We start from the raw sequence: 25,718 nt of genomic DNA on the forward strand, positions 1-25,718 counted from the left end.
ATTAGAGAACTTTCATAAAGGTATTTTCAAAGAGGACTCTAGAACTTGCTCCTGTTTTAATTAAAAAATGCTTAGGCAAGCTGGCTACTACAGTGTACTGTGATAGCTCCTTCTTAGATGCAGTTCTGAAGACAGAAGGGAGGTCTAACACCAAATTGGAAAGAACATAATGTGTTTTAGTGTTTTGATTTATTGGCTGCCTGAGTTACTTAATTTTTTTTTTCTGCATTATTATTACTGTTATTATTTGTAAAGGAAGGCAGAACCAAAGGTTAAATTGTGGTCTGATAGTTTTATTATGTATTATATGTATTTACATTTCTGTCTTTATAGTGTTCCAATAAGAAGCAGTCCTCTCCAGCTGTATTTTTGTGTACGTTGTGGCTTGATTCTTACTCTTAATAATTAAAATTATAAGACGAGTTTGGGCATAGTTAAAACTATTCTTTTTAGGCAGTTGCTTATTGGTTTAAATTAATTTATGGATAATATTCTATATCTTACACAGGTAAAATATGAATCTCTAAATCCTCATATACCAGTTACACTGAAAGTACTGACAGAATCAGCTACATTTGATGTCGATGTCAATGGTGTCATCTGGACAAAAACTAAACTGGACTACGAATCCCAGAATAGTTACACACTAAATGTTTCCTTGTCAGATGGAAATACTACTGACTATGCTACCGTGTTCATCAAAGTTACAGATGTCAATGATAACCATCCTATGTTTGGTGTAGTCAACACTACCATTAATATTCTGGAGAATATGCCTGCTGGAACTTCTGTCACCACAGTGTTGGCTTCTGATGCAGACAGTGGTTTTAATGGATTAGTGACTTATGCTCTGAGAGGTACAGAGGAAAAAATGGATATTGACTCTTCAGGATTAATTGTGGTGAAAAAGGAATTGGACAGAGAAATACAAGACTTCTATAATTTAACGGTGATTGCCAGTGACCAAGGCCAACCCATGCTTTCTACAGCTATCAATTTAAGAGTCATCATTGATGATGTGAATGATAACTATCCAGTCTTCTCATCAAGTAGATATGAAGTGAGCGTCCCTGAAGACAAAGCAATTGGAAGTGAACTCCTGACAGTATCTGCTACAGATTTGGATGCTGGGGCCAATGCTCTCGTGACGTACAGAATTGTTAACCAGCAGCCTCCAACCTCCTCGCCAATGTTTCTTGTCAATTCAGCCACAGGCCAGCTTTCCCTGAGCCAGCAGCTGGATTATGAAACCACAAAGCAATTTGATGTAGAAGTGGAGGCATCAGATGGAGGGCAGCCAAGTCTCAGCAACAAGACACTTGTTGTTGTCCACATACTAGATGTCAACGATAACCCACCAAAATTTGATAAGGCAGCTTATGACGTATTTGTGCCTGAAAACATACAAAAGGGCAGTCCTATCTACTCATTTAGTGTTACTGATGAGGACGAGGTAGGTAGCTGTTGTATAACTGGAATGTTTTTCTTAGTAGTAAATGACACAATTTCACTCCGCTTTATTAAAAGTTGTTTCTTTCTCTCCTTGCTTTATAAAGAAATTGCATATACAACCAATGGTGCTAGTGAGCTGGTTTGGAGGAAAAGATTTCTGGTTTGCTGTAATTTAAAGAAGCATAAATGTTCCTCCCAGTTCAGACCCCACTAAACTGTACTGCTGCTCCTCACATCATGGGGATTGGCCTTAGAGAGCTTTAGGGAGGGAATGGGTAGCTCCCAATAGAGAAGCCCACAGAGGCTTCCTACTATCCCAGTTTCTATTTGCCTAAATCCATTATTCCCATAGGTCAGGTTGGAAAGTTTCATTTATTAAACCTTGCAAAGCACTTCCACTTCTTTAAGTCCTATAGAAATGTCAGGTATTAATATTTTGATAAAAAATGCATTTTTTAAAAATATTCATTATTTTAATCTTAAATAAACTATGTTTTCCTTTTAGGCTGGATTTTCTCGGGGATACTTTATTCATAACAGTACTTCATTTACTGTGGATTTCCCCGGAATACTTTCATTAAGGAATGACACAGAACTGGACAGGGAGACTACATCTGGATTCACTTTGCAAGTAAATTTGAGGACTGACTTTGCAGTTTTAGCTCATTTCTAATTCATTCTCTTCTCCTCTTTTTGTATCTTCATCAGCTGGTTAAAATGGCAATGCAGTCAACTAATTTTGTTTCCTTTGGCAGGTGTGGGCAGTTGATGAAGTGGGTGGACTTAGTTCAAGTGCTTTGTTCCACATCACAGTTCTGGATGTCAATGACAATAATCCTGAGTTCCAGATGCAGCCATACAATTTTTCAGTTCTGGAGGGAGATCGCAGGTTGGCTGCTCCTGCTGTAGTTGGCCATGTAACTGCTACTGATTTGGATGAGGGAGAGAATGCACGAATTACTTATTATTTATCAGCTGAGGATGGGGATAATCCATATAGCATCCAACAGGTAAGGGTTTGTATATTCTGAAAAAGGTATTTAGATACTGCTTTTCAGCAGGTTACTTGGCACAGTTATTCTCACTGGATAAAAAGAATAGGAAGTAGCTATTCTAGTAGACATGAAATCAAAACCAGCACACAAACTAATTTGGGAATATAAATCCAGGTCCAAAAGCTAAGACATACTGGTCAGATATCACTTTCCTCCAAAGGAGAACAGAGAGTGTAAGTTCTTCATCTTTTTAGAGAACTTGGTTTACAGGAGTTATCAAAATGATCGGTGTTAAACTGTATTACCTTCTCTAGAACGGAACCATTTTGGCTAGTGGCTATATAGACCGAGAAGCCAAAGAGAAGTATGAGCTGCTGTTGGTGGCATCTGACAACGGAATTCCTCAAAGGCAGGTAATACAGAGGATCACATTATTCTTCATTGCAACTTGCTTTTATTGAAAAATTTAATCATCTGTACATTTTCTGAGTCATGATTTTCTCCTGTCACCATGCCAGAATTTCACACACGTCAGCATTCAAGTATTAGATGTGAATGATAACGCTCCTCAGTTCACGAAGGCGCAATACTCTGCCAGTGTACGTGTAGCAACAGCAAAAGAAGGAGCGTCTGTGCTGTCAGTGTCTGCTACTGACCTTGACGTTGGGAGCAATTCTATCATTTCATACAGGTGAGGTTAATAAGTATCTATTGTTAAAGAAACAGAAGAGTCTTTTTATTTGTCACAAAGTATTTTTACTGGCGACAAGATAAGACCTGTTTGTAGATATTTTACAAGTGCTGTGATGAACTTGTAACCAGTAATGATTTTTAAACTTAGGAAAGAGGACAGCAATTACTCAGTGTTTTAGAGTTCATCAAATTATGATTACACCATTAAAAAAAAAAAAAAAAAGTGAATGCAATCAAATGATAACAACAAGAACTGAAAGCCAAGGTTTGTTTTAATTTCTGAAATTTTGTATAGACTTGTTGGAATTTCTGAGTAGAAAACAGATAAATCTCCAGGAAGGACTATCTTTTCATATAGCTTCTGTTTTCTGGGAGGAGGAGTTCAAGAAACAGTGACTTCCATAATGAGCTATGCATAAAATATTAATTGAGGAAGATTCTTGGATCATTGAAAATACACATTGACACGAAAAGTATGGATTGAAAAGGACAGATGAATCAGTCAGAAAACTGTGGGTGTTTAAAAATAATGCCTTGAAGGATAGTGACATTCTACCTTAAACATATTACTTGTTCTTGTGAGTTATTCAGTTATCTGTGAGAGTGGGCAGAAAGTAGGAATTAGCAGGTCTGCAACCTTCATATGAAATCACCTCTATTTCTGATATTGCTGAATATGCATTGAGTGTGCAGTAGCTGCCTTCTGTTCATGGGAAGATCAAAGGCTTGAGATCTAATGGGAACGGAAGGCATGAATGCTGTCTTTTTTGCTGTATGGAAGATATGCTAGGAAATAAAAAAGGCTGATATATTTAGGCTAATGTTACTAAAACATTTTGCTTAGCCATTCTTTAGAAATAGGCAAAAACTAATTTGTTGCTTGTTACAGAAGTGACGGGAAGTAGAGGATTCTTTCTGTGTCATTAATATGAATGCTATACTGATTTCTCTTTAATGTAGCCTGATGAACCGTTCTGATGATTTCCATATAAATAACCGTACTGGAGAAATCATCCTCAGCAGTAACTTGACCCATATCACAGCTGACACGGTTGTTACACTAATAGTTATTGCTGCTGATCATGGAGTCCCTCAACTTACGTCAAATGGTAAACTATTTCATTTCACTTTTTCTTTTTTTTTTCTCCTTCCCACAGAAACGTAATGTTTACAAATGTTGAAATTTGAAATGAATCCTATCACTGTCCAGTCAAAACGAATTAGAGCTAGAATTCATGTTACAGTAAAAGTGCTCAATGTACTTTGTGGTAGGAGCCATTCTAGAAAGATACATTAAAATAAGTCAGATGAAGTGTGTTCCTTTTTCCTGTATTTCCGTAGATTTAGAAATGTTTAAACAAATAGTGAATTGCCTTCCAAACACATTTTAGTTCTTTTAAAAAATATTCAGTAACATGGATGTAATTGTCTTTTTTATGTATTTTTTAAGAGATAGTTTTGATTTCTCATGAACAGTAGCAACGACTGATGTTGATAAAGTAGGATGAAAGGCCCTGATAGAATATGAAATCATGAGGTTTTATGGATATCCCTTCTCTTTTGTTACAAAGTAATTTAGCGTAAGAGAAGAAAAAAAAAAAAAGGGAAATCCTGTTAACTTCAAATTGGTGACCCTTGCTGTCCTATTGTATTGAAGCAACGCTGCTGTAATCAGTGAAGTGGGCTTACTGTGGAACCCCACTTAGGTATAAATGGTTAGGTCTGGAAGTCATGCCTTTTATATTATTCATCATTGCTACCTTTTTTTTTTTTTTTCTTCTCCTTCTTGTTCCTCTTTCCCATGTGCCAGTTTCTGTCAATTTCTATTACTTCCTCAAAAATCTAGGGAAATAGGGCATGGGTCATGATTATTTCACCAGCAACTTCGCTATTTTAGTATTTTTAATATTTTAATATTTTTCTCTCATTAGTTTCGGTCACTCTCTACTTGCTGGTAAATGACACTGGCTTCGGACTGACTTTTGAAAGCTCCACCTACGAGTTCAGCATTCCTGAAGAGGAACCAGCTAGGAGTGCTGTTGGCTCTGTAAAAGCTTTGACTGGAAGCATAGCCATACAAGTAGCATACTCTCTGAAATCACATACTGACAAGTTCTCTGTTGATGACCAAGGAGACATTGTGACTCTTGCCAGGCTAGATCGAGAAGATGATGACCTATATAGCATCCTTGTAGAAGCTGTTGATTCTGTGGTGCCACCCAATACAGCTGTTGCTTTGGTATAGTACACTGCATTTATTTATTTATTTTTAAAAAGGCTTATAACATTAAAAGAAAAAAAAATACAGATAAGTGTAATGATTATGTAAGCATGAATATTTTGAGAGCCTTGTCAAATTTAATTTCCATTTTTCCTGAAGACATATTACAATTTTGAAATATTGTCAACCTCACAAATTGCATCACTTCCTGAGAGTTCCTCTATGAACAAACCATAACCAGAGAAACTTATTAACACTGGAACTGACTCTGTGCATTCTGCCCCAAAGCCATAAATTATTAATCCTGCTATTTTTTTTTCCAATGAAATGATAGTTTATCTTGCTTGTAACAGCTGAGAATTAAAAATAAATACATAAGTTGTTGAGATGCTGTAGTTGTGAAAACATTCAAATGCTGAAAAATGCTGGTTATGTATCCCTTTGTGCTGGTGGTGGTGTTTTTCCCCTGTGGACTTCTGTAGACTAAAAGGAATTCAAGTTCTCCTTTGAATACTGTTTCTACAGCTCAAGAATGTCTTTTTTTTTTTTCTTTTTTTTTTCTTTTTTTTTTTAATACAGGTAACAGTGAGAGTAAATGACATCAATGACAATCCTCCAGTTTTCTCAACACTGATTCAAACAAAACTATCTTTTCCTGAGAATGTAGATAGTCTAGAGTTGGGCACATTTTCTGCTACTGATACGGATATAGGAGATAATGCACTGATACGCTATTCTTTACAAGATGATTTTGCTGGAGTGTTCCATATTGACAGTTCCACGGGCAAGCTGATGACAACAAAATCCTTAGACAGAGAAACGACGGACACTTATGAACTGAAAATAATTGTAAGTTGACAAGTTTGAAAAAAATCTCAATATAGAGAAAAAATACTGAATAAAAATAGAGAAAAAATATTGAATCATCACAAGGAAATCTCAATCTTAGTGAATTCCACTAGAATTCATTAATGTTATGTTTTGTACCCAGAAGCTTTTCTGCCGTGTGAATTGGTATTAGTGAATAAACGACCCATGAACATCAGATCTTAAGGATCATAGTCATATGATAGCTTACTGTGAAGTCTGCAAAGTATTCCTCAGCCCATTTTAGATTGTAAGGCTGCCACCACTGTATTTCTTTTACTGCTTTGCCTGTCCATAATGTTGTTAATTTCCATCATTTTTTCTACCTTTTAAAACATATGTACTTATATTTAAAATATCCGAGTAATATTTATATTTTCATGTTAAAAACGTAAAAGTTTAATCCAAGTGCATTCATTCTGTAAGCATCTAGTTGTCATAGCTGATTCCATTGATTTTACTGCTATTAATCAGTTAAATTAAGGTTTGTGCATACAAATAATTGGTCCAGCACCAGCCATAATGTATGAGTGTATTTTAAGGAGTTCTCTGCTGCTGACTAGGTTATTTAGCAGGGCAATGAGCTCTTGGAAAGCAAGCACAGGGTTAAAGCAATTGGACAATAAGTAGTCCAGAAGAAAGTCTTCTGAGACAAAGATTCTTTTCAAAACTTAGGAATGAAGGTGAAACAAGTTTGCGTCAATGTAGTGCTGTGTTTAATGACAGCTTGGTTCTTCACAGGCCACTGACTCTGGCAGACAACCACAATCTGGAAGCTTAGTTCTAAGCATCACCATAGAAGACGAGAATGACAACCCACCTGTGTTCCCCCAGAAGTCATACTCTGTGACTGTAAAAGAGAATGAGCCTCCACACGTGGTATGTGGCATTAAGAGTAAATAGGTTGTTCTTCTGCAATTGTTTTCTTTACATAAACTTGGAAGTGACACTGATCTATCCTGATTGTGCATTGGTGAATGTATTTTTTTTTTTTTTGACTCTGTGGAGCCTGTAAAAACGCACAATGTGCTCATTTTATACAACAGCAGAGTGTCTGTCCCACTGAGTTTTTCTTAAGCTCTCTTTGTGCTGCTCTCCCTGCTTCCTGGTGCTGTATAGATTTAGTTTTCAGAGGACCTACAGGCAGTGTGTTATAAGCCTCCTCTACGTAATGTGTCCAGCATCCCCCTGTTCTTAAGGTGTTCTGTCTTCCCCTAGTTATATGTGTGATTAATGGCTGTATAAGTAACTGAGGCAGTAAACACTATACAGTCAAATACCAGTATTTTGTGGATGTTTTGCCATGCTCTTGGTTTTGTTCTGAATGTCTGTTTTGTTGTTTTTTGTTTTTTTTTCATTTAGATTTTGAATGTAACAGCCACAGATAAGGACATAGGGTACAATGCCATTATTCATTACACCATAATTGGAGAGACTTCATTTTATGTCGGAGAACTTTCTGGAGCTATTACGACTCTTCAACCTTTGGACTATGAAAGCCGTGCCCAGTATACCTTTATTCTGAAAGCTTTCAATCCTGGAGAGCCGAATCTTCAAGACACAGCAAACATTACAGGTATCTCAAGTTTACTGCAGAAAAGCAAACAAACAAGCAAACAAAAACAAAAGAAAAAAAATAATTTCTCTTAGGGACTATTTTAGTATACGTAATTGTAAGGCATGAAGAAAGCCCTCAGTAGTAACACATATAAATGATTATGTGACCTTTGATTATGGCCAGATTAAATTTTCCTCTAGAAATGTTTGGCTGCTCTGTTAAAAATGAAGGGTTTCCACACTAACTGGCATCACGTACTTCAATATTCTCACAAATATTTCTGTGTTGTTTGTAGAGTACCTGTTTGACTGTTTGATTGGAAAGGTTTCCAGAATTACCATTCACTTCTTTTTCTACATGTTTACTGGCAGTCTACTTCTTGATTGGTGAAAAAAGGCTGATTTTTAGTGTTATAAAAATATTGTTAAATAATGGTATTTTCTTGGTCATTTTGGGGTTAAAAAAAAAAAACACAAAAAAAAAACACAAGCAACTTTTTTTTTTTTTTTTTTCAAACTATGTAAAATAGAAAACAACATAAAAGATTTCTGTGACGTTGTTATCCAACTTTCTGGGCAGCCCTGGTTTTGATCAGCAGAACCTGTTGTTCTGTCTTATCTATATTACCATAGGACCTGCTTCACTAATTGTGGTCCATGACCCTGTTGTCCCAGGTCACATACAAGCATAAAACTAATCAATCCTGACTCACAATGCTTGCAGTTGAATCCTCCAAAGATGAGAAATACCAGATGATTATGGACACAGAAGGGAACAAGGAAACAGTAAGGTGATGATATTCATGACAGATAGTAGTGACAACATGCTAGCCAGAAGTGCAGTCACTGTGAGGAAACTATTGCGTGAGCAGTAAATAATTTAATCCACAAAGGCAGGAGTTTTGAAATAAAGAAAATAAGGTTGCCATCTTATTTAAATTGAGAGTTCCCACTCAATTCTCAGGGCCCTTGCAAGTTTATATTAGCTGAAACAAAAGCCTGTAACTGCTTAGGCAAAAATCATATTTACATTCAGACATGGACCTTCTTTTCTTAGTTATCGTGGAAGACGTTAATGAAGAAGGACCTGTATTTGAAAAGCCCTCGTATTTCCAGTTCCTCCTCGACAATTCTATAGCTGGCACACTGGTAGTAGATATCAATGCAAGAGATGAAAACAAAGGTTATGATGAAGGCATTTTCTACAATATTACAGGTACGTTTGAAAAAATCTCATGGGTGTTTATTACTGTTGTAGTTGTATGATGCTAAGCTATTAACTACTTTTGCAAAATGAAGACCTTGAAAAAGTCAACAAAACTGATTTGGAACAATCCCATTCAAAACCGATGGATACAAGTGTGGAAGTACAGTGTTTTAAATCATCTATGCGTGAAGCTGACTTTTTTTTGGGAGAAATTATATTATAGTATTATACAAAAATTCTGATCAGAATAATGACATGCAGTGAGCGAGTACTATAGAGAAAAAGTAGGAAATCCTCGTCCTACAGAAGAGATTGGGAATTTTGGGTTTCACTTAAACACTGCCTTTAATATGAAACCTAATAAAACACAGGATACAGCAGGTACATTTGGGTGGAATTACGGTATATCTGAGCTCCAACAGTTACACTGGATAACTGCATCTGCATCTACCATACTTGTATGGTTTCTATAGCTGTCAGGCATCAAGGAAGTGTTGTAGTCTTCAACCAAACGCCTGGAAGACTCAATGCCTAATTGATGCTCAGCTCACATCACCACAACAGTGATAAGGTATTCCAGGCCTTTGGGACTGGATACACGATTCAAGGAGGATAGCAAGTACCAGCGATTGCTGAAGACTGGGTCTCAGATTCCTTATCCAATACCTAAGAGGAGGTTACTGAGAAGATGGAGCTAAGCTCTGCACTGAGCAGCATGACAGAATAGTTAAACATAATAGTCATAAGTTGAAATGGAAGGTTCTGACTGCCATTAAGGGGAAAAAGCCTCCACTGTGAATATAAGGGAGGAAAAAAATCCTCCATGAGGATAACTAAGCACTGGAACAAGCTGTCCTGAGAGATACCTTGGAGATTTTCAGCACCAGACTGGACAAAGCCCTGAGCAACTTACTCTGATTTCATTGATTATCCTGCTTTGAGTATGAGGTTGGACTAGAGGCCTCAAGGGCCCTTCACAGGCCCTTTAAAGGCCCGAAGGATTCTGTGACACAGATGTAGTATCAAGAGGGGCTTGATATTGCTTCAAATGCTTTTTCTTGCTTCTAATCACATACAGAGTAGCCTTTCAACCCACGTCTCTCTAATTTTGGGCATATAATTCAGTCACTTGTTTCTGCTGACTCTGTTGAACATTTCCAACACTTGTTTTTTTCTCTTTAGATGGAAACTCAGAAGGCCTCTTTAGTCTCTCCAGTACCACAGGAGAGCTCAGATTAACAAGAAATTTACAAAGCCAAGCTGTTCTCCTGCGTTACTCCTTGACAATCACTGCGACGGATTCAGGTCTGCCACCGCTTTCAACTTCTGTAAAGGTACTACATTTTTTCTTTAGTGTCTACTTTTACAGTTTATTCACCACTGTTTTATTCTAAACTGAGTGTAACAGCAGCAGGCAATGGGTTTTACTGAGGCAAAACTGTGCAAAATGGGAGTGGGAATGTCAGTCTCAGTTCTGTTTTGGGAACAGGATACAAGATGATAATATTTACAAAGTTATGCTGCTGCAGCAACTGCTCAGTACATCACTTGTTATTGTTTTGATCATTCCATTTAAGAAAAGATCCAAGAAAGAGAGAAGCTCTGAACTGTGAGGGAGGAATTTTATAGGAATGGAGACTTCTGTGCGAAGTCAAAGAGTGGGACAGTCAGAGGGGACATCATGAAAGTATGTGATACAATAAACAGTAGACAGTTGTTCTTACTTCCCTATGAGACAAGGAAAAAAATTATAAATTGAAGAGTAAGAAATTGAAATATGATAATGAAAATATTTTTACAGTGTTTTTTATAGGCTGTGGTGTTTTGCCACTAAATATCACAGATTAGCATAATTCAGGAAAAGAGAGTAGAAATGCATAGGGATAAACATAGAAAATCACATTTTAAGGTCCTGTTGAATATAGAGTTATAAAAACATTGTTCTTCAGAACATCAGACCGCAGTTGGCTGGCAACATTTAGAAAGAAATTGTATTTTTAAGAAGTAGGAGGCATTATTTGTTTACTGTCTGACACAATTTTTCCACTATAAAATTAGTTATAACCATTTAAAAATATTGTACTCACAAGCTCCTCTAGTCATACATACTCCAGTGGAATAATTTGTTACAAATATAGATCCTCCTTCGGAGAGCTGTTTAGCCAGAGAAGTAATGGGAGGAATTGGAAACAACCCCTCTGTATATTTAGGAAAAATACATCTGAACATAAATTAGTGAGGTTAATGACTTTTTTTTTTCTCTTAAACTAACCTTTGCTACCCTCAAGATATTAAAGTGTCAAACTCAGCATGCAGCAATCCTAGGCTTTTTCTTACTGAAAAAGTTTTAGACTTCTGCTGTTGCATACCTCAAGAAACTTCTGCTTAACATGAAAACATAACCCTTGTGGTCATGTTCTTTTCTCTGCAGGTGTCAGTAACCATAGCTCCCATCAACACTGCATTCCCAGTGTTCTCTGAAGCAGTCTATCAGCCTACACCTCTGAGTGAGAAGACACTGCCAGATTCATTTGTTGTTGAGATCAGCGTGTTTTATAATGTCCCTGTGATATACAGCATCGTGTCTGGAAATGAAAAGGGTAAGCTCTTTAAGTGAACTAACAAGGAACATGGTATGTTAAAGAACTGCTATTGCAGACAATCTAGCTTTTGGATTGCTTCTTGTCTCTTTTCTTTTGCTCTTATCTCAGTTCTACAGCCATGAATACTGGGTATGTATCAACCAGAGTTACAAATTTGATATGGATCAAGTGCAGGCACATGATTGAATTTCTGTCAGATTAGTTAGAGCAACATGATACAGATCTGACTACACTGGCTGTATGTGCTTTTTTGTCTGCTGCAGAAAGATCAGGTAGTACTTGATCAGGCAAAAAGTTACAGTGACTGGAGAAAGAATACCTAAATCAGCATAAAAACTGCTGGTTAAAAAACAAACATAACAAACAATCAAACAAACAAACTCCTAATTCAGCAACGTTTTCTTAAACACAAATGTGTACCATGAGTATACATGGGACAAGTGTATCAGTGCTTTGTGTCATGTGTTTTATTTTTATTTTTTAGACTAATGTTAAACTCATAAAGCTAATATTACTGAGTCATCAAATGTAGTCAGTTTGCACTTCTCTTTATGAAAAATGTTTTGTTTGAAGTTGTGGTCTCGTAGAAGTTATCTACAGCATCCCTCATCTTCAGTTGGAACAGGACTTCATAGGAAATAAAATAATTGCTTAATGAAACAGGAACAAAGACCAGCTGAACAGAGAGTGGTGGAATGAACTTCTCATTGGTTTTCCCATTCCGACCTTCTTGGTTATTTGTTTTTGTTAATTGTAGCCCTGGATATGTCTGACATTCTTGAAAATCCATGTTGAATTTTATTTTATTCTTTGAAGAAAACTGTAGCACGTGATATAAGTGATATGTAGCTTGCATTGAAGTCTTCATATCTTCAGTTTTAACTAATAAAATAATAAACACAATAACTTCTTTTTATGTTGTTTTTTTAACCAGGGTATTTTGTTATTGATTCATCCACTGGAATCATAAAAACAGGAAAGAAATTGACAGTGGAAGATTTCCCAGTTATTTTAAATGTGAGAGCAACAGACTCGTCCAACGCCAGCATATTCAATGAAGTTTCTGTGCATGTGGACGTCATTGATGAAAATGATTTCCCTCCAGTTTTCCCATCCTCTCTGCTAGAACAAAGATTGGAAGAGGTAAAAAAAAAAAAAAAAAAAAAAATGTCATCCAAACTGAATCACAATAATACACTCTCAAATAGTAATTAACAAAAAAAAGGCTGGGGGGACTTATGTTGAGTATACAAGTAAACATACTGAAACCAGACAGACTTTCTGTTCTGCCATGTGATATTTTAGGTTTTATTTCAACCTGAAAATCCCAATACATAGAGAATGGTCTAGAAGTGTAGATTTATTGAAGGAAAAGTGAATCTTTTGCTAATACAGGGCTCCATGAAAGGAAAAGTAGCCACTCCTATGTTGCATTTCTGTTCACAGAGCATCTTCAAGTACATTCACAGACAGAATCGCTTTGTGTTTTGTAAAGGACCTTTTTGCAGAGAATTAGCAGAAACAAGTCTTCTCTAAATTAGCATGCTTCTCTTGTTCAAACACTACGTGCTGTGACTGCTTGTCACTAAGTAATTGGTGGCAGAAAACAAGCCAATTTTCAGTCTGTGGCTATTATGTTACAATAGTCTGCAATGGAAGCCACAGCATTTAATTATGCAACAGGATCTAGGTAACATTTCACTTTTCAGCACTATGCATGCTTTAATCTGCTTGTTACTTTAAAAATAACAAAACACATAGATGATGTTTATATTTTGTATACCACACCTTTGAGTTTAACAGCTGATTCATGAACTTTCTTAACAGCTACAACTAACTTGAAAACTAGTCCATTTCTGACATTGAGCTAAATATATTTTTAATTATTACACCTATTTTTAACATTCCCAATTAGTCGAATTGAGAAGATTTATTATTGCATCTCCCAACCTTAAAAATTGATTTCCGTGTGAAATGTTTACACAGAATTAGTTGTTAGATACCAAGTTGGATCAAATAACTTGAGATAGGCCTCAAATAGCCATGCAAGTGAAATGCTGATGTTTACTGGCGATATGAATGCAAATAACATTTTAACAGAAGAAATAGATTATGTACTTTTAAAAGAATGATTATTAGCCAAATAATGTTCAGACAGAAATATGATTCTGAAGTTGAGAACATCTCTTTAATTTCAGAGGAGTACAGGCTGTTAACTATGAATAATTCCTTAACAGAAAGTCAGACACTTGAGATTAACATTTGACCAGTTATTAAACATGGTGATTTTATTTCTGAAGATCACTGCCATAGGTAGTGACATGGAGGGGAAAGAGTTGTGTTCTGTGAATTCAAGAAAACAAGCGATTCTCTCACTATGCTGAATGAATTGTATAATTTTGATTTTAAAGTGTTTACACTATTATAAGTGTATGCAGTGCCTACCTCCCTCCATCACATAATTCAAGAAATTGCAGCTAACCAAACTCTGTCACAGCCTGAATCTGCTTTTCATTGACAGAATTTACCTGCTACTGAGATTGTCCAGCTGAAGGCTCAGGATAATGATACAGGTAGAAATGGTTTACTAACATATGGTCTTCTCAGTGGAGACACACTGAAATTCCGGATAGATGAAGCAACTGGAATTCTTTATTCCACCGCCTCCTTTGATTATGAAGAGGAACCTACAGAGTATCAGGTTTGCTTTAAATTTCTGAAACCTGTTACTTATTCAGAACTTGTTTTCTTCTCCTTGGATAATTGGTGACATTTTTGTTTTGATTTAGCTTGCTATTGCTTTAACATTTTATGCATACTTTTAGAATATGAGTATCTCAAGATGTGGTGCATTATTAAAGCAAGATGCTGCCTGTAGAGTATTATGCCTAACATGAAATTCAAGCAAGGCTCATAGTTCACCAATCTTGCAAGCCCTCAAACACTTCAGCACATGAATAACTAACTTCACAATGACAGCTCATGTATTCAGTGTTGTCTGTTTGCTTGAATCTGTACCAGACTGATATCTTGGAGATAAGATGACCATTTTATCCTTTTTACTGTTGCTGTTACTGCTGAACACTTTTTATGATTTTATTTTGCTTCAAGCAAAAGTGCTGAATTTGTTGATTGTATGTAAAGACTTTTTTTTTTGTTGTTGTTAATCAAATATTCCTGAAGTTGTCACTAATTATTTTGAAGTGAATTCAGAACTTGAGTTTACATTTCTAAGAATCCACTGAAGTTTAAAATTCACAGTTTTTTAATCCTAGTGCAAATACCTGTTTATATGATTTCTCCTTTCAAATAATCATGTAATTTCAGATTGTGATATATGCTGAAGATAATGGAATCCCTGAGAAGAAAAGGGGTTACTGCACAGTTGTCATACACATCATTGATGTTAATGACTGGCCGCCTGTGTTTGACGTTGTGACTCCATTCAGTGTTAATGAAAACGTGGCTGTGGGATTCGTAGTTGGAAAAGTCACAGCAACCGACAGAGACACAGGAGACAATGCCTTTATTCGTTACAGCCTTACAGGTAACAAGAGATTCACTTACTGCACTGGAACAACTATTACATTGTTGTGTTACATTATAATGAGCATACATAGCATTATGTGAGTTAGCTCCTAACTCTTTTCCATATAAGCCAATAAGGTTCACTTTCACCTGACTTAGTATTTTACTAATTTATGCTCGTATAACTTTCACAATTATTGAGTAGCAGCTTCTTTTGCAGAACCTACAACTGTTTTAAATACTACTAAACTAAGCCTCCCCTCAGCTTGTCAACTGTGATCATTTTACAGCTACAAAGATCAGATGTAAATGGTATGACAAGTGTGTCAGGGACCTGAAACACTATCATGGGCTGTTAGAGAGCTGCTTTCTTCACCCTCGTGCTGGACAACTTTACCTCTGCAGCAGAAGTGGCACAACAGGCAGCAGGTTGTGTACTATGGTACCTCAGATCTCTGCCCAGGCTATTAATGTAAAGGACCATTAACTTCATTTTACATTAACATGACAGCTTGTGAACTGCAGTGACTGAGAGCTCTGGTTTGTGCTTCCTTGTCACATTTATCTGCGGTAGCTGATGGAATTACAGTTGGGAAGAGCACCCCTTTTGCCACTGCCTCTAAATCTGACAGAGATGGAGATTTAGAGCTGCTGTCACCAAAGCCTGTAGGCATTGAAATATTTGTTTTTGTACCATCAAGAGCAATGTATATAAGGTTTAGGTATATTTTAGTGTCCTTTATTTCCAACAGGCATACAGACTTCAGGGTGGTTTTGTCCAGGGAAGCCAAAGACAGTAAAGGTCACTGCCATGTCTTTCAGCAGTCACACTGATTTCTCTTTTTATCTCTGTGCCACTTAGTCTACCTTCATTAGAACCAGAATAAACTCAGCGACATGACGTCTTAGAGATCTTTGTAGGAGCACTGTCTTGTTACAGTGTTCATGACTGCTGCAGCCAGCAAATGAGACTGAGCATACAGAAGGTCAGAGGACTGTAAAAGTGCCAAGGAACACCTCTGGTCTCCTCTAACCTCACAGAGTTGTGTAGAGTAGGAGGAATTTGTTTCTTGAGATTTACCCCACAACTCCGATGTGCAGTCCATCATCGTTTACATGACTCAAGCATTATTAATTTATGAGTGAGACATGAATCTGCAGAATTTGTTGACCTGTTCTGTTGGCTCACATTTCAAATGCTCGTCCACTCAATCTTTTCTGGTTTTCTTCTACATTATCTCTATGATGTTAAAGACTGGTTTTGATGAGCTCAAGATACAAGTAAACATAAAGTTTAAAAGTGTAGTTAATTATGTGTTTCAAAGATGTATTCACTGATAAAACTTTGATTGTATCTCAGATGATGGAGGAAATATATTTGAAATAGATGAATTACTTGGGAACATTAAGATAAAGAATTCTCCAGACTATGAAACCATGAATAAGTACAACCTGACAGTGAATGCAGTCAACAACAAATCTGCCCCTTTCTATCAGGTAAAAGAGCTTTGTAATGAACAGTGACACTTCGGAGTAGATTTGAACTAGTGGGAGGTAGGTCTATCAAAGACAGTTATTGTGCAACATAAGTTAGTCTCCTAATCATGGTTAGGGTAGATTTTTGCCCTTGGTGTCATGCTGAGGGATATTATCTTCCATAAATAGTTGAAATACTTTATAATCATGCATGGTAGAATTTGTCCCTGAAGTGTTTGCTGACTAACCTCTGCGGGGGTGCAGGAATTCTTGCCTGATGCTTTTAGTTAGTACTATAAATACCGTGTTAATGTTTCATAGCAGCAAAAGTAATTTTCAGTAAATTGGTCTAATCCTGCTATATTTCTTTTATTTGAAAAGGTATTATACACTTATTTAACAGTAGTAGAACACCCCTAGTTCCCTGCATCTAGCAGAGGTAGTGGGACATATGGTTTCCTAAACACATCCTATTCTTAACCATTCTGAAGCCTTTCAAGAAGCAGAATCCTAATGCAAATTTAAATTCCTACCTCTTTTGTATTAAAATCCTGTAGAGATCTTGGATGTTGAGTACACAAAGTTAAATCTAACGCAGTCTTTTACTACACCGTTTTCAAATTCCGATTTATACTTCTTGTTGCATATGCAAATAACAAAACTAAGAAATAAATAAGACATCCTAAATATTCTAAAATTATTTTATTTAATAAATAAACCATTTCTTTATAGGCAACCACCACTGTCGCTGTTCTAGTGATTGATGTGAACGATAATGCTCCAGTGTTTGATCAGAATTCCTATTCCGCTTCTATAAACATGATTAATCCTGTAGGTGCTCACGTCATAACTGTGCATGCTACCGACAAAGATCAGGTAACTACTCCTGTTTGGTTTTGACATTGCTTTAAGCTGTAGCCCAAATATACTTTGTTCTATGGATGTGAAACACCAACTGTAGCAGAAAGTGAATTGTGACTGACTAGCAGCACTGTGAACTGGAAATTAGGAATTTTATTGTTTCTGCTCTGACACTAACGTACTTTGGGCATTTTTTTTTCCAGCTACATTTGCCTTAATTATTCCCCTTAGTATTTGGATTTGTACTTGTATATATCTTTTGGACATATATAAGTACTCAAGCAATTTAGTGACTGTGAAATTATTTGAACTTCTGAAATGGAGGATTCTGTAAAAACTAAGCATCATGTAGCTGGCTTGAACATAGAAATGTCTTCTCACCAAATGCCTCTATACCCCAGCTAATTCTGTTTCCGCTTTTTAAAGTAATTTTATTTGACTGATTGATTTAGCCATACTGCACCCACACCAGGTAATGTCCAGGCACCAGGAGAGATATCAGTCAGTCAGATCACCATGGCAAAATCAATATTAATTATACAATTTAAAAGATGAAACATCTGGAAGTGACAACAAAGCATGAATATCAGGTGTCTTCCTAATATTTCATGTAACACTTTGGTTATAATAGCTGCAGTTGAGATAGATTGCTGCGAATAATTGAAAGGCCCTTTTTGTTGTATTTGCTATTATTTTATATATGTAAAAAATGTTTTATGAATGTTGCTAGACTGAGAGTGCTTCATGGAGACCTAATGAAATTGTCATCCTTCAGACATGTCTGGTCGTCTGCTCTGCACCCTGTCAGGATTGTAGGGCACAGTCCAGCTCTGAAGATATTAGACTTTGTTTCTATTCCTCCCTATTCCTAGGATAATCATAAATTTATAGATTATATACTGACAATAGATGCTCATGGCAGGGTTTGATCCTGCTTCTGCGGAGCCATGGAAGAAGAGAATATAACATTTTTCAGAAATATGGAGCAAAGAGTGATAGGGTAAACCCTAAGGCTTGTCTCAGGAAAGTGATGTGAGTGTAGGCAGGCAGGAACATGGCTTACACTCACAGCAGTGGGGAGGCTGCACTTCTCCTCAAGGTGCCACAAAGACCCAAGGGACTTTAGCTTATTCTTATTGACATTGCTCCTTTAGGCTACTCTCTTGCTAGGCTAAGTACCCCCATCTACGCGTCTAAACTTTTTTTTTTTAAATACTTTTTTTTTTTTTCCCCATTTTTGCTGTATAACTCACAAACTACTTTTGAATTTTCTTCTGCTTTGTGTTTTCATCAGCACCCATCCTACCATAGACAATCCCAAATTTTCATTTAGACATTTTTACGTTTCTTGTTTCAGTGTTTATCCTACCCTTCAACATGTACTCCCAGTGCATGTAGTTTTATTTAGTACTTTAATGGGATTTCTTATCCTGGAAATTCATTATTACTACTGATATCACTATCAAAATATAGTTCTCTGTACATTTTACAGTGTGGGCAAAGCTTCATAGCACCCGTGGAAAGTGAACAGTTATTTCTAACTCACTCTGACAGATGAGGAATCTGAAGCGCATTGTCCAAAGTCACATGGAGAGTCTAGCAGAAAAAGAAATCTTCACTTCACTTAGCAATATCCTGCTCTTCCAACCCTCTCTCTGAAAAATCTATTTTATATATTCTAATTTATGAACTTTGATTTCAAAACTATTGAGTTTTTGTATGAGCTACGGTAGTCTAAAAGTTTGTGCAAAGCTCAAGGTCATTATGGACATAAAATCTCCCTAAATGCACTGTTATATAAGCTTGTATTTTTTTTAGACTATAAATATATATGGGTCTTGGGGCCATACATGAAGCATGAAAGCATGAAAATTAATTTTCGGGGATGGGGGGAACACGACGATGACTCTGTCCATTGGCTGCTCTAGTGTTACAATTTCAGCATGAAGTAGCTGGGAGTCCTGATTCTGTCTAGTAAGGTAAAATGCCTCTGGCATTTTGTCAATTTAAGCATGGAAATTCCGGTGAGTCTGTGCTAAAGGACTGGGAGCACCAAAATTGCATGGTCCTGCAAGCAAAATTTACATAAAGCTGTCTTCCTTTCATGGCAGGGGCAAAATGGCCTTATCAAATACCACATCCTCCCAGATATAAACTTCAGCGCATTCTTCGTGATAGAAGATACGAGCGAGGGGAAAATAGTAACAACTGGAAACCTGCCTAGTTCTGAAGAGATCCGGTTAACAGTGATGGCTGAGGACAAAGGCTCTCCATCTTTAAACAGCACTGCTGTGGTTACTCTTAATGTGTTCGACAACCGTCCATTTGTTCCTCAGTTTAATGAGAGCCAAATCAGGTGAGGCTTTCATAATGTAACTGGTACATATTTGTCAGGTAGTGGAAAACAAAGTAAAGCTGAAAGTTGAAGATAATTATCATAGCATTTCTGTCCCCTTTGACGTGCACAAAAGGACGTTAGTTTTTGTTGTTGTTTTGAGCTCTGGCAAACAACTAGAGGGGATGGGGCAGAGTTTTCCACATTTACCTTATTCTTAAGGAGTTAAATCTTGAAGGCTGTCAGCACAACAACAGCTGGGACATTTAATGTTATGTTTTATCATTTGTTTTTTATATTAGCATTTCAGTGTTGGAAAACACGGGAGTGGATCATTTAATTTACACTTTTGCTGTGGCTGAAACTTTAGGAAAACCGATTGTTTATACAATTGTATCTGGCAACGAAAAAGGTGAGTACTATTTCCCTTAGGACTTAAAATAGCTAACAGGCTAACCTGTCTTTTGTGTGGTAGATGCCATTGTATTTAAATGAAGAGATGGAGAGCAAGGATAAAAACATGTGTCATTTCTTTGGAGAAAAAAAAAATAAAAGCACACAAAGAACTTCCTTCAGAGCTCTTCAGCATGAGAGTTTGTTAATCTCATTTGGCTAAAGTTGTGGTTATAACTTGCCAGTGGGTTGTGGTGGTCGTAAGTTAGGGTAATTTTGGGGTTAAGGAAGCCAAGATGAAGTTCTCACACACAAGCAGCTTCCTCCTTGCCAATCTCTTTTAGTCTACCATTTCCTTACACCCACACCTTTGTCAGGGCATCTGGCATTCTTCAGCTTTTGCAGCTCTGATGTAACTCCATTTGCACACAAAAAACCAGGAGTAATTAAAAACTGATAGAAAACTTGGAAAATGTGTGCAACAAGAGGCTGCAGTTTTATTTTCCAAATTAGCTGCTCCTTTACATGTTTAAGGCTTGTTTGGCCTGGGATGCCCCCCAAGCTGTGGTGCGTCCACTGCTTAGCCAGTGGTAGTGAAGCATTTCATGTTTGTAAGAGGAGAGGGCGCATGGAAGCATCCTAAGAGAAAATGAGACACAAAAGGTTAGAGACCTACAGGTGAAATGGCAGCTATAACAACGGAGGTGCATGTTTTTCCTTACAGGTCATTTTAGGTTGGATCCAGAAAGTGGTGAGCTGAGAACAGGAATTAATTTGAACTATGAGGAGACTTCTCAGTATGTGATTTTAACTGAAGTAAATGTAAATGCCTCATCTGCTGCAGTCAAGTCTTCAGGTAACTTTCCTGTGAAGGGCTTTCCAACTTGAATCAGAGGCAATGAACGCAGGATATTTCTTTGCCTTCTGTATTTGCAATCAAGATTCTCTTTAACTGAAAAGTCTGGTGTGAAAGACAAGCAGCTGAAGGTCAAGGTTGTGCAGAGAAAAGCAGTAGCCTTCCTCCAAGGGTGCAAGCTCTCACAGGGTCTTACTGTGGTCTCAGAAAAGAATGTAATACCTGGACATTGGACTCCATAGCAGGAACTGGAGGAACTTGGCTCTCCTTTTCCCGATACAGCACAGCCAGCTGTAGAGGGCTGACAGAGAAGCAGTGCTGTCACCTTTCGCCTTGCACTGCCTGTTCTCCCCAGGGTCCCAGAAGTCAAACAGAGCTCCTCTGGGCATGTTCCAGCTGCATTCGCTTCCTTCTCCCTCATCCTCACATGCAGCAGAGATACTGCTGTAAAGCCACAGCCTGTCCCAGCCTCTGGAAGTTGTGCCTTGCTGATGTTTGTTGTTGCGGACATGAGGCTGAGCAGCACCCGAGATAACCTGTGTCTGTTTAACAGGCCTGTTTGCTTCAAATGTGGCAATGCTGACAATCTCAGTGCAGGATGTAAACGAAGAGCCAGCATTTTTGCAAAGTGTCTACTCTGCTCGGATACCGAACTCTGTGTCATACAAGTACCCGGTTATTACAGTTCAGGTAGAGTATCCGTCTGTACTCTTCACAAGGACAGAAATCTTTTGAAAGATTTGAATTTCTTTCGCATTTAAATTAGGCTAAAAGAGACTAATTTAAAAAATCTGCTCTCCAATGCTTGAGGCAAATTCTGCCCACTATCCAGGTTTATCATAATGCAGGTGAAGGACGGGGTGTTTAGGGAACTGGCCCATACCTGTCCTACCAGTGGTTCTGTCAGAAGAGTGTGCAGTCTGTTCTGACTCCTGGCACTGCCTAAGTGTGTGGTGCCTCAAGGATTACATACTGCACAGACTACTGTTCTCTCTTTGGTGCTATTAATTGCTTGGTTACCATCAAAACCAAATATGAAATGAGCTACAAAATGGAGTAATTCTTGTATTTTTCTTTCTAAGTCTGAGGTTTCTCAGTTCCTACAGTCTGCTTCCTTTATGCTTGCAGCTGTAGAATCCTCCTAGACTTTATGGGAAATTTATTTCCCCTTTCATACCCATGGTTTGATTCTGATAGCTTGTGTCCCACTTTGTTAGTGCAAAGGGAAAATTTATGACAGCTTTTTCCTAGAATAGTCCAGTCTTATGAATAAAAACTGCAGCTTTATGACTGAAGGGTAATGAACAGCCCAAAAGACACACACTGAGTCTCATAATCATCCTTTTTTTTTTTTTTTTTTTTTTTTTTTTTAAACCCAGGCCACAGATCCAGACTCAGGAGACAATGGACTTCTGTTGTACAGCTTAGTGAATCATCAAACAAATGAATTTGACATCGATGAAAATACAGGGCAGATTTTTACAGTTTCTGTAGCAGGAAAGGTTGGAACATTTAATCTGGAAGTCCAGGCTACAGACCAAGGTGGAAAAGGACTCACAGCCCGGACAAATGTCAATGTAAGAAAGATTGCTATTTATAGTATTGATTTGCTTCCATGTCAAAGCTGTGTATACAAGAAGGACAAGGTTTGGTAATGACCAAAACCAACCAACCAACCAAAAAACAATAATACCATGCAGTGAGATTGTCGGTAATACCAGTATCTACTACATATCTTCAGGCCAGAATTACAAGATTGCTTTTTCCTTTAACAGATAAAAATCTGTTGACATGAAAATTGACTTTTAAAGGCCAATTATCTGCTTATGGAAAAAATTAACCTCTTAACTAACTCAGGCCATGGCTGCATTAACAAAGTGGCTTTGAGATGAGGGAGGTTGGGATAAGTCTGGAGAGAACCATTTGGCAATCACTGTGAGCACAGGAACAGGAGGAAGGAGCTAACTGGTTTCTGGGATAAATTTACTCTTGAGTTATTCTTCCCTGGAAAGAAAGATTTACCTTGACTTAAGAGTTGTTATCAGGTTTACAATTTGATATCACTTCCTCCCTCCTTGGTGCAATTTCCCTAGGATATCCTCTTTATTAGTGCAAGAACCTCCATGTAGATGCACAGCAGGTGCATTTTACACCAAGTCTCAGCCACTTCAATGAAGATTTGAAACATAAAATTAGATAAGCATCCTTTAAATACTGCATTTATAATAACTTGTGCGTGCGGATCACTGACAGGTATAACTGATTGTGCAGAGAAATCCAGATTTATTTATCTATACCTAATTTTGGAAAACTGTTTCTTGAAATTGCATGCATGAAAAGAGAATGCAAGATATGAAAATCTGGTAAACCTTTCCCTGAAACTCTGCTCGCAGGCATAGTAGAGTTCTCTATTGGTTCATTTACAATTTAGTAAGTTCTTCAACTTTTGAATCGCCTAGAATGCTATCTTAAAACTTATTTCTACTGAAATTACTGATGTAAAAAGTTATGATCTCTCATTCTTAGCATCACCAGCAGAGTCTTTTTTTTTGAAAGTCAATCTCGGAGGAGTGGAGAGCCTTTTAGAAAACCTTACAGGCAATTTTTTTTTTTTTTTTATTTCTTAGGTAATTGTTGATTCCAGCTCCAGTAACAACATTGTGGTACTGGTTCTTAATCAGAAGATCAATGTTGTTGAAAAAAGCATTAATGAAGTAGAAAGGTATTTATGAAACTGTGAACCTTATTCTGATCTAATATCTGGTGACAAATGTAGAGCTCCTTTGAGATAGGGGTCTGACAGCCTACAGGGGAGCTGATACAGCCAGCCCTCATGAAAAGCTAAGCCTTCAAATTGATGTAGTGCAGAATAATTTGAGGGAATTCACAGGAATCCATCAAAAAGATATGGCAGTTCTTACCTGTAAGGCTTTGGCCTGAGCTGACAAATGTCCAAGTGTTGTTGGACTAGACGATTCCAAGAGATTCCTTCCTACCTCAATGCTTCTCTAATTTTCAGCAGCCTAGGAACAAGTTTATTTACTCACTTAATAATTTTTCATGGATTGTAGGCCCAATATACACATGTGGACACAGATAGGATAGAGGATGTACTAATCTTTCATTCTTTGACAAGCGTCCTAAGACAAGTCAAAACAAAATCTCTTACTACAAATGAGAAAATCCCCCTTGCGGCACAGCAGCAGTGCTTTTCAAGGTCTCACAGCCCCTGCAACCCTAGGGGATTAGTGAGCAGTGTGTGGATGGCCACAGTAAAATAAAAAACACATTTTGGCCTTTTTGTGTTGTTAAAGAAGACACAGAGTACTTTGATTATAGATAAGCACTGGAAATATCAAGTCCTGTGCTTTTGAGGGGAAATAGCTTTGAAGAGTGGAAAAAGGAGTTTGACATTATTATGCCACCAATTTCTTGTTGGTAAAAATTAAACAGAAGCCCTAGAGCTCCTCCTTTATTGGAAGTAGCTGGTACTAACTTCTATCAGAATGATGGATTAACGGCACCAATGGTCTGATCCAGCAAGAAAATCTCTTTATTAAAGAATTGGGAGAAAACAATAAGGATTATGAGAACAAATTTCCCCTCTCCCCACCTTTACTGTCCATGGTATGCCATAGATATCACCACCTGTATTTATCATAAAAAGTCAAGTTGTATAGCATCTACTAATGAAATATACTTTTGTTTAATATTCAGAGACAAGGACCAGATATTATTTTTCTCTGCTACTCAGTCACCCAATGATATTGGGCAAAAAGATTAATTCCTTTGCTGATGATAATCCTGCATTTTGACATCCTTAGATTAAAATGCTAAATATCTGCAAAATATTGTATTAAGTACTACTTTTCTATCATTTAATTTCCACTGTTAAAAGAATTTGTCATTGCCCAGTTAATTAACAATGTTCTCTTAATATGAATGCAGAGTTATTGAAGATATACTTGCATGGAATATATACATTGTTGATGTTTATTCCAATGAGTTTCAAAGTAGAACAACAGAAAGCACTGATGTAACCTACGTGAAAATCATTGCTGTTGATGAGGCAAACGAGGAAATACCTGCAGAAGACGTAAAAAGGTTTGTACAATCGATCTTCCGGGTATCACATCTATACAGCTAGGTTGTGTTTCCCTTAACATTATTAATGTCTCAACTGGATGAGTTTTGATGACATAACAGTTTATCTGCCACTTACCTAAAAGCTCAAACTGATTTTTTAGAATTCAGAAAGCCTACATTATTTATTCAAAGGTAATATCCAGAGTCTGGTGAGAGCATGAATATGGCTGTTTAATTGTGCAAAATAAATTTTAGAAGTCAGTTTTACAGAAAATGGAAGCAGAAATAATGTCACTAACATAGATATTGCCTTCACTTCTGAATTGCAGAATTTTGGTTAAAAACTTAAATATCAGTTGTATTTTACATTTGTTTCATAACCTTATAGTGGTATGAACGCATGCTCACGCAAACGTACTATTAAGGGGAGCTGCTGTTTAAAAGCAAATGATTTCTAGACTCAACATCTCTGCGTAACTAGAAATGGGTTGTGGTTGAAACAACTAAAAGAGCCTGTGGTCATAGGAAGCACTCTGCATGGATGATCTTAGGGACAAGGTTCAGTGGGTGATAGTGGTGGTAGGGGGA

At 37.2% G+C, this 25,718-nt stretch overlaps 1 protein-coding gene across 1 annotated transcript in view; it reads left to right on the forward strand.

The window, feature by feature from the left end:
* Nucleotides 1-25,718, forward strand: part of LOC101803492 (protocadherin Fat 4) — a 51,080-nt gene that overhangs the window by 22,091 nt on the left and 3,271 nt on the right. Inside the window, exons 16-40 of the mRNA XM_038176663.2 lie at nt 509-1,453; nt 1,958-2,083; nt 2,208-2,462; nt 2,762-2,860; nt 2,966-3,138; nt 4,101-4,249; nt 5,072-5,379; nt 5,941-6,210; nt 6,970-7,107; nt 7,591-7,804; nt 8,843-9,001; nt 10,175-10,326; nt 11,424-11,592; nt 12,530-12,738; nt 14,117-14,296; nt 14,923-15,142; nt 16,484-16,620; nt 17,332-17,475; nt 19,572-19,816; nt 20,098-20,207; nt 20,913-21,044; nt 21,598-21,734; nt 22,424-22,621; nt 23,672-23,766; nt 24,993-25,148. Coding sequence (XP_038032591.2) covers nt 509-1,453; nt 1,958-2,083; nt 2,208-2,462; nt 2,762-2,860; nt 2,966-3,138; nt 4,101-4,249; nt 5,072-5,379; nt 5,941-6,210; nt 6,970-7,107; nt 7,591-7,804; nt 8,843-9,001; nt 10,175-10,326; nt 11,424-11,592; nt 12,530-12,738; nt 14,117-14,296; nt 14,923-15,142; nt 16,484-16,620; nt 17,332-17,475; nt 19,572-19,816; nt 20,098-20,207; nt 20,913-21,044; nt 21,598-21,734; nt 22,424-22,621; nt 23,672-23,766; nt 24,993-25,148 — 5,120 coding nt within the window. The remainder of the gene's footprint in view (nt 1-508; nt 1,454-1,957; nt 2,084-2,207; nt 2,463-2,761; nt 2,861-2,965; nt 3,139-4,100; nt 4,250-5,071; nt 5,380-5,940; nt 6,211-6,969; nt 7,108-7,590; nt 7,805-8,842; nt 9,002-10,174; nt 10,327-11,423; nt 11,593-12,529; nt 12,739-14,116; nt 14,297-14,922; nt 15,143-16,483; nt 16,621-17,331; nt 17,476-19,571; nt 19,817-20,097; nt 20,208-20,912; nt 21,045-21,597; nt 21,735-22,423; nt 22,622-23,671; nt 23,767-24,992; nt 25,149-25,718) is intronic.

The sequence above is a fragment of the Anas platyrhynchos genome, chromosome 3 (assembly GCF_047663525.1).
Source record: "Anas platyrhynchos isolate ZD024472 breed Pekin duck chromosome 3, IASCAAS_PekinDuck_T2T, whole genome shotgun sequence".
Taxonomy (NCBI): Eukaryota; Metazoa; Chordata; class Aves; order Anseriformes; family Anatidae; genus Anas; species Anas platyrhynchos.